A 13,372-nucleotide genomic window follows, 5' to 3' on the forward strand; every position below is an offset into this window, starting at 1 on the left:
TGTAAAGTCAGTAGTACTAAGAGTCATTTAGCTAATTTTTGACTGCATTCAAACAGCTGTTTAGTAATATAAACAAAGTTGTAACCTCTAAGGTTGACTCTATAGAATTTCTGAATTATTCGCGATAAATCACAATTCTAATAAATAATTCTTTTAAAATATGCAATATAAAACGCTACTCTTATCTCAGCCTCGGCTATTAATAAGGGAGCCTTATCGCTCGGCAAGTAACTGAACATTTGACGCTCTTCTAACCATAACAACAATGATACTTCCTATTTCATGAATTTATTCTATTTCATATTTTTACTTTCCTTGCCCTATTACCATAGGTAAAACGAAAAAAATTAAGGTACCCCAATTTCTAAATTTCTATACGTTTCAAGGTCCCCTGAGTCCAAAAAACTGGTTTTTGGGTATCAGACCAATGCCCAAAAACCAGTTTTAAAATATCGTAGGAACAAAAATCGATGTGTGTGTGTGTGTGTGTGTGTATGAGTGTATGTGCGTCTGTGTACACGATATCTTATCTCCCAATTAACGGAATGACTTGAAATTTGGAACTTACGGTCCTTTCACTATAAGGATCCGACACGTACAATTTCGATCAAATGCAATTCAAGATGGCGGCTAAAATGGCGAAAATGTTGTCAAGAACAGGGTTTTTCGTGATTTTCTCGGAAAACGGCTCCAACGATTTTGATCAAATTCATACCTAAAACAGTCATCGATAAGCTCTATCAACTGCCACAAGTCCCATATCTGTAAAAATTCCAGGAGCTCCGCCCCAGCAATGCAGATAGATTCCCAATTATCAGGCTTCAGATACAATTGAAACAAAAAAAATCAAGTGGAGTAGATTGAGCATGAAAATCTCTACAATTAATGTTCAATAATATTTTCACCTAAAATTTAAAATAAGCTTTAAATTCGAGAAAATGTGATTATTCAATTGCAAATTATTGTTGATTCTATTAAATCATTCACTATGAAGAGATAGCAGACCTCATGTGTGTCTCCAGCGTTATTGCCATGTCACCAGCTGGCTCAAATCTTTGAATAGTAGACTTGTGATGCGCGGGAACACTAGCGTCAGGTGATCAATTTTCATAACGGCAAGGAAAGTTGTGTGAGTGCGCCACACCAGATTCTTTATATAGAAAATACGTCATAATATGTGTATTTGTTTCTATAAGTCTATCAATGAGAAACTACTTACTAGAAATTTAGTTGTGCTGTCTTAAGTTATATCTTCCTCCCTGTCTTCTTCTTCCTCAACTGATCCTCCACTCTCACTTGCTCACTTGACCTTACTAAGCTCAAAGAGAGCGGAGGGGTATATAACAACAAAATATAACAAAATGAGCATGTAGTGCTTTCACCCAAGGATTGCCTGACTCAAGTAGTGACAGTGTAACGTCAGAATTTTACTAAAGGTATACAAGTTCGTCTTTCAAAAAAAGGTCAAAAAGATCTTGAAATAGTTCTAATCACTATTATACACTAAATATAATATCATACATCACTTACGGGCCCATGATGAATGCGCACTCACTCATATAAATGAGGCTGGCATGTTGACATGTTCGATCGTGCGCGTTGGAAATTTCATCGCTTTACCAATTACATGTTATGTCACGATGTATTTGGTTACTAATGAGGGGAATTGCTCTTAGAGCTAGTTTTCGATGCTCGGTTATCTTTGTACAAGATCTTGTTGTCCAACGAGCGGCTCAGCTAAGCCGCACACCCTTGTCTTATCTCACTCGGCTGCCAAGGGAGGCTCGCCGAGCAGAAGAGAGAGCCAGTTTGATCAGTTGGTCTAGAGCTGTTGAATGGAACAGAAAACGGTCGGAGTGAATGCAACTTGAGCCGCAGACATCCTACGTAATTATATTACAACTTCAAAATACGTCTTTCCTTAGCTGGAGTTAAGGAAGAACATGTGTGGCATCGAGGTACAGCGCTGGCGAGAAGAGCCACAGACAGCCGGTGACGGAGGTGTTGGACTCGGTGACCTCCAGTAAAGCCCAGTTCCAGGGCCCTTTTATCTTGTCGATTACGAGTGGAATAGTAAGAGGACATCCAATAGGGATTGGGAACGCTTCTCCCGTCCCGGAGATCACATGCCTGGGAGCCATAGACAGCCGGTGACCGAGGTGTTGGACTCGGTGACCTCCAGTGAAGCCCAGTTCCAAGGCCCTTTTATCTTGCCAATTTCAACTGAAATAGCGAGAGGACATCCAATAGGGATTGGGAACGCTTTTCCCCTCCCGGAGATCGTATTCCTGAAAGCTACAGACAGTGGCCGAGTTTTTGGACTCCCGTCTCACCTCACCCGACCCTGTTAGGCAGTGCGAAAGCACGGCCCCTCTTTCCTAAAAGAGGGAATCATCTCAACAAAGCATTCAAGGCCCTGTTCCAACCTCCGACACGAGCCAGGGTGGTTGACGGACACCACACAAAGAATCCCGTCCCCTATTGCGGCTCACCCCAGACGCCGACTGAGTCTAGCCGGACCAGAGCGACACTGGGAATTCTGATAGAAAACGGTGTGGGCAAAAATCTACTCAGAGTAAAAATTATTTTCATGACTATAATTTCCAACTCTCAAAATAATATGCAGAATAGAATTCAAGTAAAATTTGTAACATATTAAAATTTGATAGGCAAGCAAAATCCCTATTTGGAAGAATTTTATAGGTCTGAAGTGAAACAGCTATTCTATTATCGCCAAATGCGATAACAATTGAAAGATTAGATAATAACGGGTACCATGGCTAAAATTAGAACAGCCGAATAGAAAAGGAATGTTATTTGCTACTTATTATATTATAAAAAGTATTGGAAAATTTGAGGTTAGGCTTAAAATACTTACTGATCGACGACCTAATAATCGATCAAGTCGCATAATGTGAAATCTAGCCAGACACCTTGGCAAAAATTTATTGTAAACAAATGGTATTCAACTAGAGGATTTTGGAAAGCACATGGCTAATTGTTGTAGAGGGAGAAACAACTTATAAATCCTAAAATATTTATTATCTGTAATGAACATACATAAACCACTAAATAAAAATAAATTAGAATATTAAGGAAGTAGGATGTTCCTAGGCGCATGGATACAGTAGTGAATTTGCATGAACCAATCAAATTGCAGTAATCGATGGGCGGCAATAGAGAGCCGATTCAAATGAATAAATAAATATTTCTATAAATGATAAGAATTTGAAAATTATCACTACTCAGTTTATGTATCGGATATGGTCCGAGAAATTATAAAATGTTATACCTAAGATATAGGTAATAATTTAGTAGATTGGCACGGACTATTTGATCCTTTTAATGGCATAGTAGTGAATTATTTAAATATATGTAAATTTTTAAGTCGGAAATGAAATTGTAGAAAATAAGGGTAGAACCTGCCCACTTGCCTGCTAGACGCCACTATGGAACGACACTAAATTTTGTAGAGCACAAGACCCTTTGTTAAATTGTACTTTTGAAAGAGTTAAAGTTTTAATTCATTAATTAATTTTTTATATGACTTAGTGATGCTGCATTGAAGCGAAAGTCATTTAAATATTTATTTATTCCCTTGGAGAGGACGACTTCGGCCACCAAAAATCCAGGACGACCAGGAAATTCGGATCGCCGCCAACATCTTGTGAAAATTCAGCACATGAGTGATAAATTATCGAAATATATGAAGTTAGGGCGCCCTCAGTGCTTCGAGTGAAACAAATATAAGAAGTTAGCTCGTCGGAAAGTTTATAAATATTAAATTATTATAAAACTTGCGCAAGTCTTAAAAAGGTACAAAAAATATATTTTATTGGATAAGAGTTGTATCAAATTTACATATCCAAAGGTGCACAGATTAGAGGAATATTTAATTTCAATCTTATAATATACATATGCTCACTCAATCATTGTCATTGATTTCATTTAACAATTTGTAAAGATATGATGTAGCTCTTGTACACTGGATAAATTGATTTATCTACTCCCATCAGAGGCCGAACCTTAAGCCCTAGGAGATATATATATATTATTGAGGAATATATTGAGACCTATAGATATTAATATATTTATAATTAATGATTTATCAATTGATTATTTTTATAATTTTTGGAAAGAAGATATACTGTGAGATTTTTTAAATCGACAAGCAGCAGCAAGTCGATACCTAATCTGCATGAAGATAAATGCATATTATTAATGAATTAAAAGCACATGGTAACGTTTCGTGCTAAAGAGCTAAAAAGTAGTGAACCAATCTGTGATATTTTATTTTTGATATAATTATTTGTTCTTATATTCATTGTGTGTGTTTGTTGCTCTATATGTTTCCACATTTATTTGGTTTTTGATATTTACTTGTACAATATATGTATCAAATTTTTTATGGTTCATCCTTTATTTGATTTTCCACTTCCATGCATGACCAATCTCATATTTATTTATCGAATCATCAGTATCGAAATATTAAGAAAGTTACCATCCGATTTTATTCTTAATAGAATTAGCTGGTTTACTCAGCAATATATCGCATTGATAATCAAATCTCTGGAAATAATACGTTCCAGAGATTTATGTAAATTGTCCAAGAGCAGTGAACTGCGGGAGCTTCTGAGCGAGCTTATAAGAATTTTATCTAAGTTATATTCTAAGAACCACAACCAGAGTTATATTATATTTTTGCACTCATGCTTGACCGACTGCGGCCAAGCCAGGCAAACCGTTATTCACAAAAATAACGTCAGAACTTGAATGATTCGTGTCGAGAAAGACAAACTGAAAAAAGAAACTTACCAGAGTTTATTAATTCATACGTTGGTATGAATGTATCCAAGTCCTGCACAAATATCACAATACAGTGAATCAAAGTTATGATGATACGATGATGAGGAACTTATCATTGCCTATGAATAACCTAGTAGTTTTGTGAACAGTAGACCTCGCGCAGTTATAAACTACAGCCTCCTCTGCCCATCAAAGTAAATCCTGTCCTGTCGTGTCGGCGGATATCGGTGTGAGAACGACTAATGGGTGTTGAGGCTGGTGTATCAGAAATGCCAACATAAAAAGCTTAGCTCCTTCAAGACATACTGGCAACTGGCAACAGGTCAGTCCGAGTTGAAAGCAGAGAAAGGTTAAGATCATTGTCTTCAATATTACTTTCAGTTATTAATTGCATGCAAATTATAGTCCACACAACAGCTGATTTCTTACTGAGTTACATTGAGATACTAATTGCATGCAATTGATAATCCACTCGACATCTGATTTATGATAAATAATTCTATATCCTGATTCTTACTTTCCTTGCCCTATTACCATAGGTAAGGAAAGTATTGATTCCAAAAAAAAATTAAGGTACCCCAATTTCCAAATTTCTATAGCCTACGTTTCAAGGTCCCCTGAGTCCAAATAGTGGATAATGGATATTGATCTGTATGTGTGTGTGTATGAGTATCTGTGTGCACGAAGTCTCATCTGAGAATTAAAGAATTTGGAACTTAAGGTCCTTACACCACTATCTATATGGATCTGACACGAACAATTTCGGTCAAAAGCAATTCAAGATGGCGGCTAAAATGGCGAAAATTATGTCGAAAAAGGGGTTTTCGCAATTTTCTCAAAAACGGCTCCAACGATATACCTAGAATAGTCATTGATATGCTCTATCAACTGCCACAAGTCTGTAAAAATTGTATCTGTAAAAATTTCAGAAGCTCCGGCCCATCTATGCAAAGTTTAATTTTAGATTTCCAATTAACAGGCTTCAGATACATTTCAAACGAAATATTTTACGTGAAAAAGATTCAGCATGGAAATCTCTACAATTGAAGAGATAGCAGAATTGATCTTGTTAGCTGATTGATTTTAAATTGTAATAGATATTTTCATAACGACAAGGAAAGTTGTGTGATTGCGTCACACCAGATTTTTATTGTAATATTGGTGTTCAAATGAGACTTTTGAATAATCCAAAATTGATGCAAAATTAAAAAAAAAACCTTCATATACGTCCACTCGTCTTGTTTCGAAGTACTTTTATGACAAGTTTCATCCAAATCGGACAATAAGTGCAGTACAAACAAACATACAAAAGCCGATCGAGTCAAACTAAAAGACCTCAGCTTCGGTCAATAAATTGACTGATAAGAATATAATGTGCCATGAGTGCACTGAGCCACCTTCACAATCACAAAGTATAAAAAGGAACACTAGTTAAAGGTAGAAAACGCTACACTTTCCAAGAGTAGGCTAACTCAAATCTAACAGTGCTCATATACAAAACGAAATATTTCACTTGGAAAAGATTCAGCATGGAAATCTCTACAATTAATGTCAAGTAACTTTTCGTCTTGTCAAAGACAAAATCAAAGCCTCTCGACTATCATCTCTTTCTCTAATTACAGTAATTATTCCAACACCTTGGAACACCTCTTATTCCTCCATCCCCGACTCATTCAGTGATTTTTAGAAAGAGACATTCAAGTAGCCTGCTACCTCTTCAATTTACCCTTGTCAATCATTCCCATAAACATAGAGTCCTATAAATACTCTCCTTTCTTTTACGATATTTTTCCACAGTTTAAGACAATCATTTCAACCTTCCTCCTCATTTAGCCCTTGTCAATCATCCTCATAAACATAGTGTCTCATGAAAACTTTCCTGTCTTCTATGACTTTTGCATTATCCTAAGACAATCATTCAAATTACAGTTTTCTCGTTGCAAATTACTAGCTTGATTATTTGTCGAGTGTCACCTTCGTGATCGCTGATGATTACCGCCGACAAGAATTTGAAGAATGGATCGTTATTTTGTATTTTCAAAAATAATATTTCCGTGATCTTGAACAATTATAATCTGTAGTGATTTTCTGGGGTGAATTACGTTTAATGCTCTGGAATGGACCAATGTTCCCAAATGCAAGAGAATCATAAACTTCTTAGCATTTGCTATGTTGACATCGGTTTGAACCTTCTATGAGCTCAAATCAGTTACTTATTATTGAAACCTGAAGCATGAATGTTGTGGAATTCTATTGTTCTGTTGGAATCGTTCTAGAGTTTTCATGAACACATCATTATATTATACGAAGGAAGCAGAAGTCCTCGGGGTGACTTACAGCATTTTGGATTTTCGGTAATAATTAATTCATTATAATGCATCGAAGAGTTGCTAGAGAGAGTATTCTCACCTAAATAAGGTATCATGGAAGTGATCAGATGTGAGTGCAATTTTTTATGGAAATTTTTAAACAATCTGGTGAACATAATTGAGAAAAACTTCTGAAGTGGTGCTCTATGTGATCTGAAACAGTCTTACAGTCTTATTTCTTCTGTAATTTTTCTATTATTATGAGCTGAACTGAGGCTGTCATAGGTGAATTGTTCATAAGTTATTCTAAGAGACGCTTCTTCATAATTTTTCCGCAGCTACTTCTTGCGGACTTCTTCTTCAACAAAAATTTTAAGTGTTTGGAGTATTGTCTTAAACTGTTCTGTAAGATTTCTCGAGTTTTTGATCAGAAGCTCATTTATTATTACTAGGCCTATCTTAAGAATGGTGTGAAAACCAAGATTTTACGTTACGCATTAGTAAAGGCAGAGAGAAGTCAGATCTTCCCTTATATCTGGTAAAAGTGAAGCACCGCTAACATTATTATATCAGTGAACGTAATAAATTATATGGGTCACAGGGCAATAAAACAAATTGAAATCGTTCGCATTATTCTAAAGAACACAGATCAACAACCAAGCTGAATATTGAGTTCATTCTCAGATTTTCACTCAACAGAGAATATTATTCCTGAGAGTATATTCAGTTGTGCAGGAGAGACGTTTTTCAAGATGACTACAATTTCTAGAGATGATGCTGTAAGTAGCCTACAGTGGAATAATTCATAATTTATATCAATTGAGATTGAGTAATTCCCTACATTAATAGTCACTTAGGCCAAAGAATGAACAATCTAGTATAGAAGCTCTCTCTGCTTAGCCTAAGCTAGCTACACACACATCGATCTTTGTTCGAACGATGTTTTGCCGTCCTTATAAATTCTATTAGAATTATTATAATGACTTTTAACAAACAGAATGATGTTTGTCAAGTACCGTTTAATCTGATAGAATTTATAAGGATGGCAAAATATCGTAGGAACAAAAATCGATGTGTGTGTGTGTGTGTGTGTGTGTGTGTGTGTGTGTGTGTGTGTGTTGTGTGTGGTGTGTGTGTGTGTGTGTGTGTGTGTGTGTGTGTGTGTGTGTGTGTGTGTGTGTGTGTGTGTGTGTGTGTGTGAAAATTGAACATTCCTAAATGATTCAAAATAGCTGAAGCTTCAACTATTTTCTCTTTATTTTATTTCGAGTTCAATTTTCTAGTTTTTTCGAAATGTAGTTCAAACGTGACTATGACAATGACTACAACTACGCCCCGTTTCGGAAAGCCAATTTTTTGACTCCAGCTGGAAACTGTTTGAAGTCTTGAACTTAGCTAAATCCCGAGCTCGGAAACCAGCCCTTAATAAGCCTTTTCAACTTTCCATAGAAGCACTTCATCTCCATCTATGCCAGTTCAGGACTAGTAGATGTATCATTTATATATTCAATTGAAAACACTCCACTCACATGGGCTACAATATTCATAAATCAATATAAAAATCTTGAAGTACCCTTTATTTTTAAAAACTTTGAAATAGTTCAACAACTTTCGACCCTGACTTAGGTCATTTGAAATGTAAATTCAATGTCAATTTAAAATGACCTAAGTTAGGGTCGAAACTAGTTGTTGAATTGTTTTAAAGTTTTTAAAAATAAAGGGTACTTCAAGATTTTCATATTGTTTTTTCTTTCAATATATTCAATTATATGAAGGGGGACTCAGGGATATTCACCTTGCGGATGAGCATGCCTTATGGCTAGAGCCGACTTTGGCAGAGCTTGGCATCTCAACTCACAAAAAAGGAAGAAAACCTGAAGAGACATATTCATGTTGAACTTTATAGCCCTATATGTACGTTTTATTTATCAGTTTGTTCATCTGTTGTTATTTGTGTATTTCATTAGTAACTGAACTAGGCCTGGAAAAAGCATAAGTATAATTGGAGGATTAAAACACTGGCCACACCAACGTCTGTTAGAGGTAGCGAACTCGCTCCCGCGGTGGTAGTTCAGACAACACCAAAAAACGTCCGCTGGCGGTACTTTGGTTTTGTTTTTGTTTTGATGAGTGTGGTTCTCTAGTGGTGGGGGAAGAACGTGGTAGTACTTACTTTCTTTTTGCAATAGATATGTTGGAAATCTCGTCCACTCTCTATCTTTTCCCGTATCATCTTTATAGTTGTCGCTTTTAAAATCCCATAATATTGGTCGTTGGCAAGGGTTGGCAAGTTTGACTTGCAGTGGAAAGGTAATAAAAGTGTTAGCTCTGTATTTTGAAGTAATTTAACAAGTTTATTTGTTTTGATGCTTGAAATTTTTCAGCTCAGTGAATGTGAATATTTCATGTTAAAAGTTTTATTAAAGGCGATCTCACGTGAGTACAAGTTATTATAAAGAAACTAAAGTTGTCGTCTAACCAAGATTCTGATTTTCGAGTACAATTATAACAAGCATCAAGCTGTTATTTATCTTATCGCTGTCTTAGTGTGCTAGTAGTGGTGTGTAAATTCCGTATAATCGTCCCTCAGCGTAATAGTATTGGCCGGTTGGACATTTTGAATCGAACAGGAGTACCAACTTATTTAATCGGCATTGTATCAAGGAGTGCTCTGTATCAGAGCTTGCTCAAAGTTGCCATTTTATTGGAGCAGTCTGTCTGTAGTGAAAACATTATATATAGGAAATAGTATGACCTATTACATCTGGTTGACGAGATTAATAATTCAACCGGCAATTATTATTATTTCGGGAAGAAGGTCAATGGGACAGATTAACAACTGTCAAAAAGCTGAACTATCTGTCTCTTTTCTACAGCTCCTCGTACCTACTGTTTATCAGTATTAATTATAAAAACAAAAACATTCATTTGGAAAGCGCAGTTCGAAATTTGAAAAGTCTCTCCTATTCTTTTTCTCCCTCTGGCTCGTATCCCTTCTCATCAGGAGCTTCCAATTTCTCTCCAGGGCCACGATTGCTCTCGTTGGCGTTTCCCAGGTTTTCCTTTGTTACCTTTCCTTTGAGACACATTTTTATCATTGTACAAGATGTGGACGTAGAGAATGATGTTAACATAGGAAGTGACCATAGACCAATTAAGATGATTATAAAATAGAAGAGAGAAGAAGATTCAACAAAAAAGTCCGCACGAGACTGAGTTCAGAAGCACTAAAAATGAAATCATTTGAAGAGAAATTGGAAGAAAACCTAGCTCATGGAATGAATACTGAATGCTCCGATATGGAAGACATATCAAGTAAACTATCTGCTATTATTAAAAGTACAAGTGATACCTTGAACGACAGAGAAGGAAACAGAAGACGTTCAACTCCAAGAGAGATAATCAGACTTTTGGCAAAAAGGAGAAGACTGAAAACGTCTGATAGGGATAGAATTGAATTCACTGAAATTTCTAAATTAATAAGGCGAAAATGGAAAGAATGGACAGCGCTCAAGAAAACTGAAGAATTAGAAGACACAATTAAATCAAGAGGAAGTATTAAACAAACATTGAGAAGACAACAGCTAGGCACCAATATGATGATCTCGATGAAAAATGAGACTGGCGAGGGAGAGAGAGAAGGTATTCTCAGGACAATCTGTAACTTCTATGAAAAATTATATAGTATACAGGGGCCTGAAACAGACACATCAGCAGAGTGATTAAAAAGTAATTTAAAAGCAAATTAAAAGAAGGAAAAGCGGGAGGACCGGACAGAGTTACAAATGAAGAAATAAAAGCGGGAGGAAGAGCTGTAACCAGTATACTAGTTAAGTTGTTTAATATATGTCTAAAAAATAGAAAAGTTCCTGATTTATGGTTGAAGGCTAACCTAATACTACTGTATAAAAAGGGAGACAGAAAAGAAGTAAAGAACTATCGCCCAATAAGTCTCCTCTGTACAATTTACAAAGTCTTCATTGCAATAATAACATACAGAATAGGAAGAAATTTAGATGCCGCAACACAGAACGATCAGACCGGATTCAAGAAAAATTTCTCTTCACTAGACAATATCTTAGTACTGCGGGAATTGATACGAAAGGCGAGGGAATACAATTTCCAAATGGTCCTACTATTCATCGACTTTGAAAAAGCATTCGATAGTGTAACAACCAATGCTATTATGAATACGTTAGCTGGACTTGGTGTTGAAGATGAATATTTACAAATTTTTAAATATATATATGAGAATATGAAATTAGAATGTTCAGTAAGAGGAGAGAGTGAAGAGATACGTGTGAAAAGAAGATTAAGACAAGGTGATGTTCCATCTGCAAAAATATTTAATGCCGTTTTAGAAACAACCTTCAAAAATTTAGACTGGCAAGATAGAGGCATGGATATCAATGGGGAGAGGTTGAACTGCTTGAAATTTGCCGATGATATTGTTCTTATAGGAAGAAGTGCAAGTGAAGTTAAGGATATGTTAAAGGAGATGATGGAAAAACAAAACAAATAGGCCTTAAAGTAAATTTTGAAAAATCAAAGGTTATGAGTTTCAATTGTCAAGCAGATGAAGTAATTGATTTGAACCAAGGAAGAATTATCGGAAATGTCAACAGCTTCATATATTTAGGGCAAAGAATTGGAAAAGACGGTCAATGGGGGAGAAATCACAAGAAGAATTGCGTTGGGATGGTCAATGTTTAAAAGATTTAATCACCTTTTCCGCTCCACGGTTATTATGGAAAATAAGCGAAAATTACTTCAGATGTGTATAATCCCAGTTATGTTGTATGGCTGTGAAACATGGACTCTCACAGGAAAAATTATCAGGAAAATGAGAACTAGTATGAGAGCAATGCTAAGGATCATGTTGGGAGTTTACTAAAAGGGATAAAAAGACGAAAATATGGATATCCAAAGAGACAATGGTTGAGGACATAGGACGGTTGATAGTAGAAAGAAAATGGAACTGGGCAGGACATATTGCGAGAGCAAAAGACAACAGATGGACAAAGAAGATAATAGACTGGTATCCACGAACACTGAAGAGAAGCAGAGGACGACCAACCAACAGATGGGACGAGGAATTTTAGGAGAGTCTGCGGTGGAGCAACATGGCAGAGGGTAGCACAGGAGAGGACGGAATGGGAGAGGATGAAGAAGGTGTACGGCGGTGTTGGCTATACAAAGACTAAATTTCAAAAGTGAATGTTATCTATCATGTTCATATTTCATTTGGTGCCAACCAAAGAAGTAACCTCAGCGGAAGCTGATTTGCAACCATGAAAATTTTATTTTATTTTTACTATGTACCAATAGGTAAATACTGTAAAAGTTGCAATAAAAGGTTTATTTATTTATTTATTTATTTATTTAATATTGGTCGTTTCCTCACTTCTTCAATCAGGCTCCCCATTGAAAATGAATGTATTATTGGAAGACAACGTGAAATGACAACAGCTCAATTTCAACTCCAACACAAAATGTTGCGTCGCTGTAGACATGCGAATGACTCATTGTCACGTGTGAGTCTCGGTATCCTGCGCTTGCGCTACCGAAGGCGAACTTTTAAAACTCGCTTTCCATGTTATTCAATTGTGCAGGCCAGACCGAGCTCGCTACCTCGGCGGTAGTACCACCAGCAGACGTTTTAAAAGTTCGCCTGGCACGGCGAAGTAGAACTACTGTACCGCCGAGGTACTCTCTCTGCGGGAGCGGGTTCGGTGTGGCCTGCTCCAATTTAATAACATGGAAAGCGTGATTTTTGATCCTCCGGCAGTCGCGCTGTTGTAAAAGTACAACAGTGTCAGTTTTTTTTGTGCACAAAACTATTGGATGGGGTGATGTCAGTGAATGAGTCACCTATGCATTCCAAAACTTTCTCCCCATCACTCCACCGAGTTGTAGTATCAACCGAGCAATGGTTCAGTCTTTAGGTGCCATTTAGTCGCGACAGTGCATAAGTCGCAATGTGCATAAGATAGGGAAAGATTGTATACGGAGACTGTAAACAAACCAATAACACAGAATTGATGGCTTTGCTTGGTGTAACTTATTCATTGGGCTATGAAATGGTAATCATCCAAATGTTCATAGGCGTCAAATAATCCAAGAAGATGGAAAAAGTAATTATACGATTAATTAATATGTTTTGACAGTAAACAGAGTACATAACTACACTTGAAAAATTGGATGTTGTAAAAAGTACAACACGCGACTGCTCGTGTGATTTGAGTAGGGCGCGACTA

At 36.5% G+C, this 13,372-nt stretch overlaps 1 protein-coding gene across 1 annotated transcript in view; it reads right to left on the bottom strand.

Annotated features, from left to right (window-relative positions):
- Window positions 1-1,931: 1,931 nt before the first annotated feature.
- LOC111054392 overlaps window positions 1,932-13,372 on the bottom strand; it is a 152,778-nt gene continuing 141,337 nt past the window's right edge. The window contains exons 16-17 of the mRNA XM_039435778.1: window positions 4,816-4,858; window positions 1,932-2,209 (exon numbers count right to left, since the gene is read on the bottom strand). Of these exons, the coding sequence (XP_039291712.1) occupies window positions 1,932-2,209; window positions 4,816-4,858 (321 nt within the window). The remainder of the gene's footprint in view (window positions 2,210-4,815; window positions 4,859-13,372) is intronic.

The sequence above is a fragment of the Nilaparvata lugens genome, chromosome 9, assembly GCF_014356525.2.
Source record: "Nilaparvata lugens isolate BPH chromosome 9, ASM1435652v1, whole genome shotgun sequence".
Classification (NCBI taxonomy): Eukaryota; Metazoa; Arthropoda; class Insecta; order Hemiptera; family Delphacidae; genus Nilaparvata; species Nilaparvata lugens.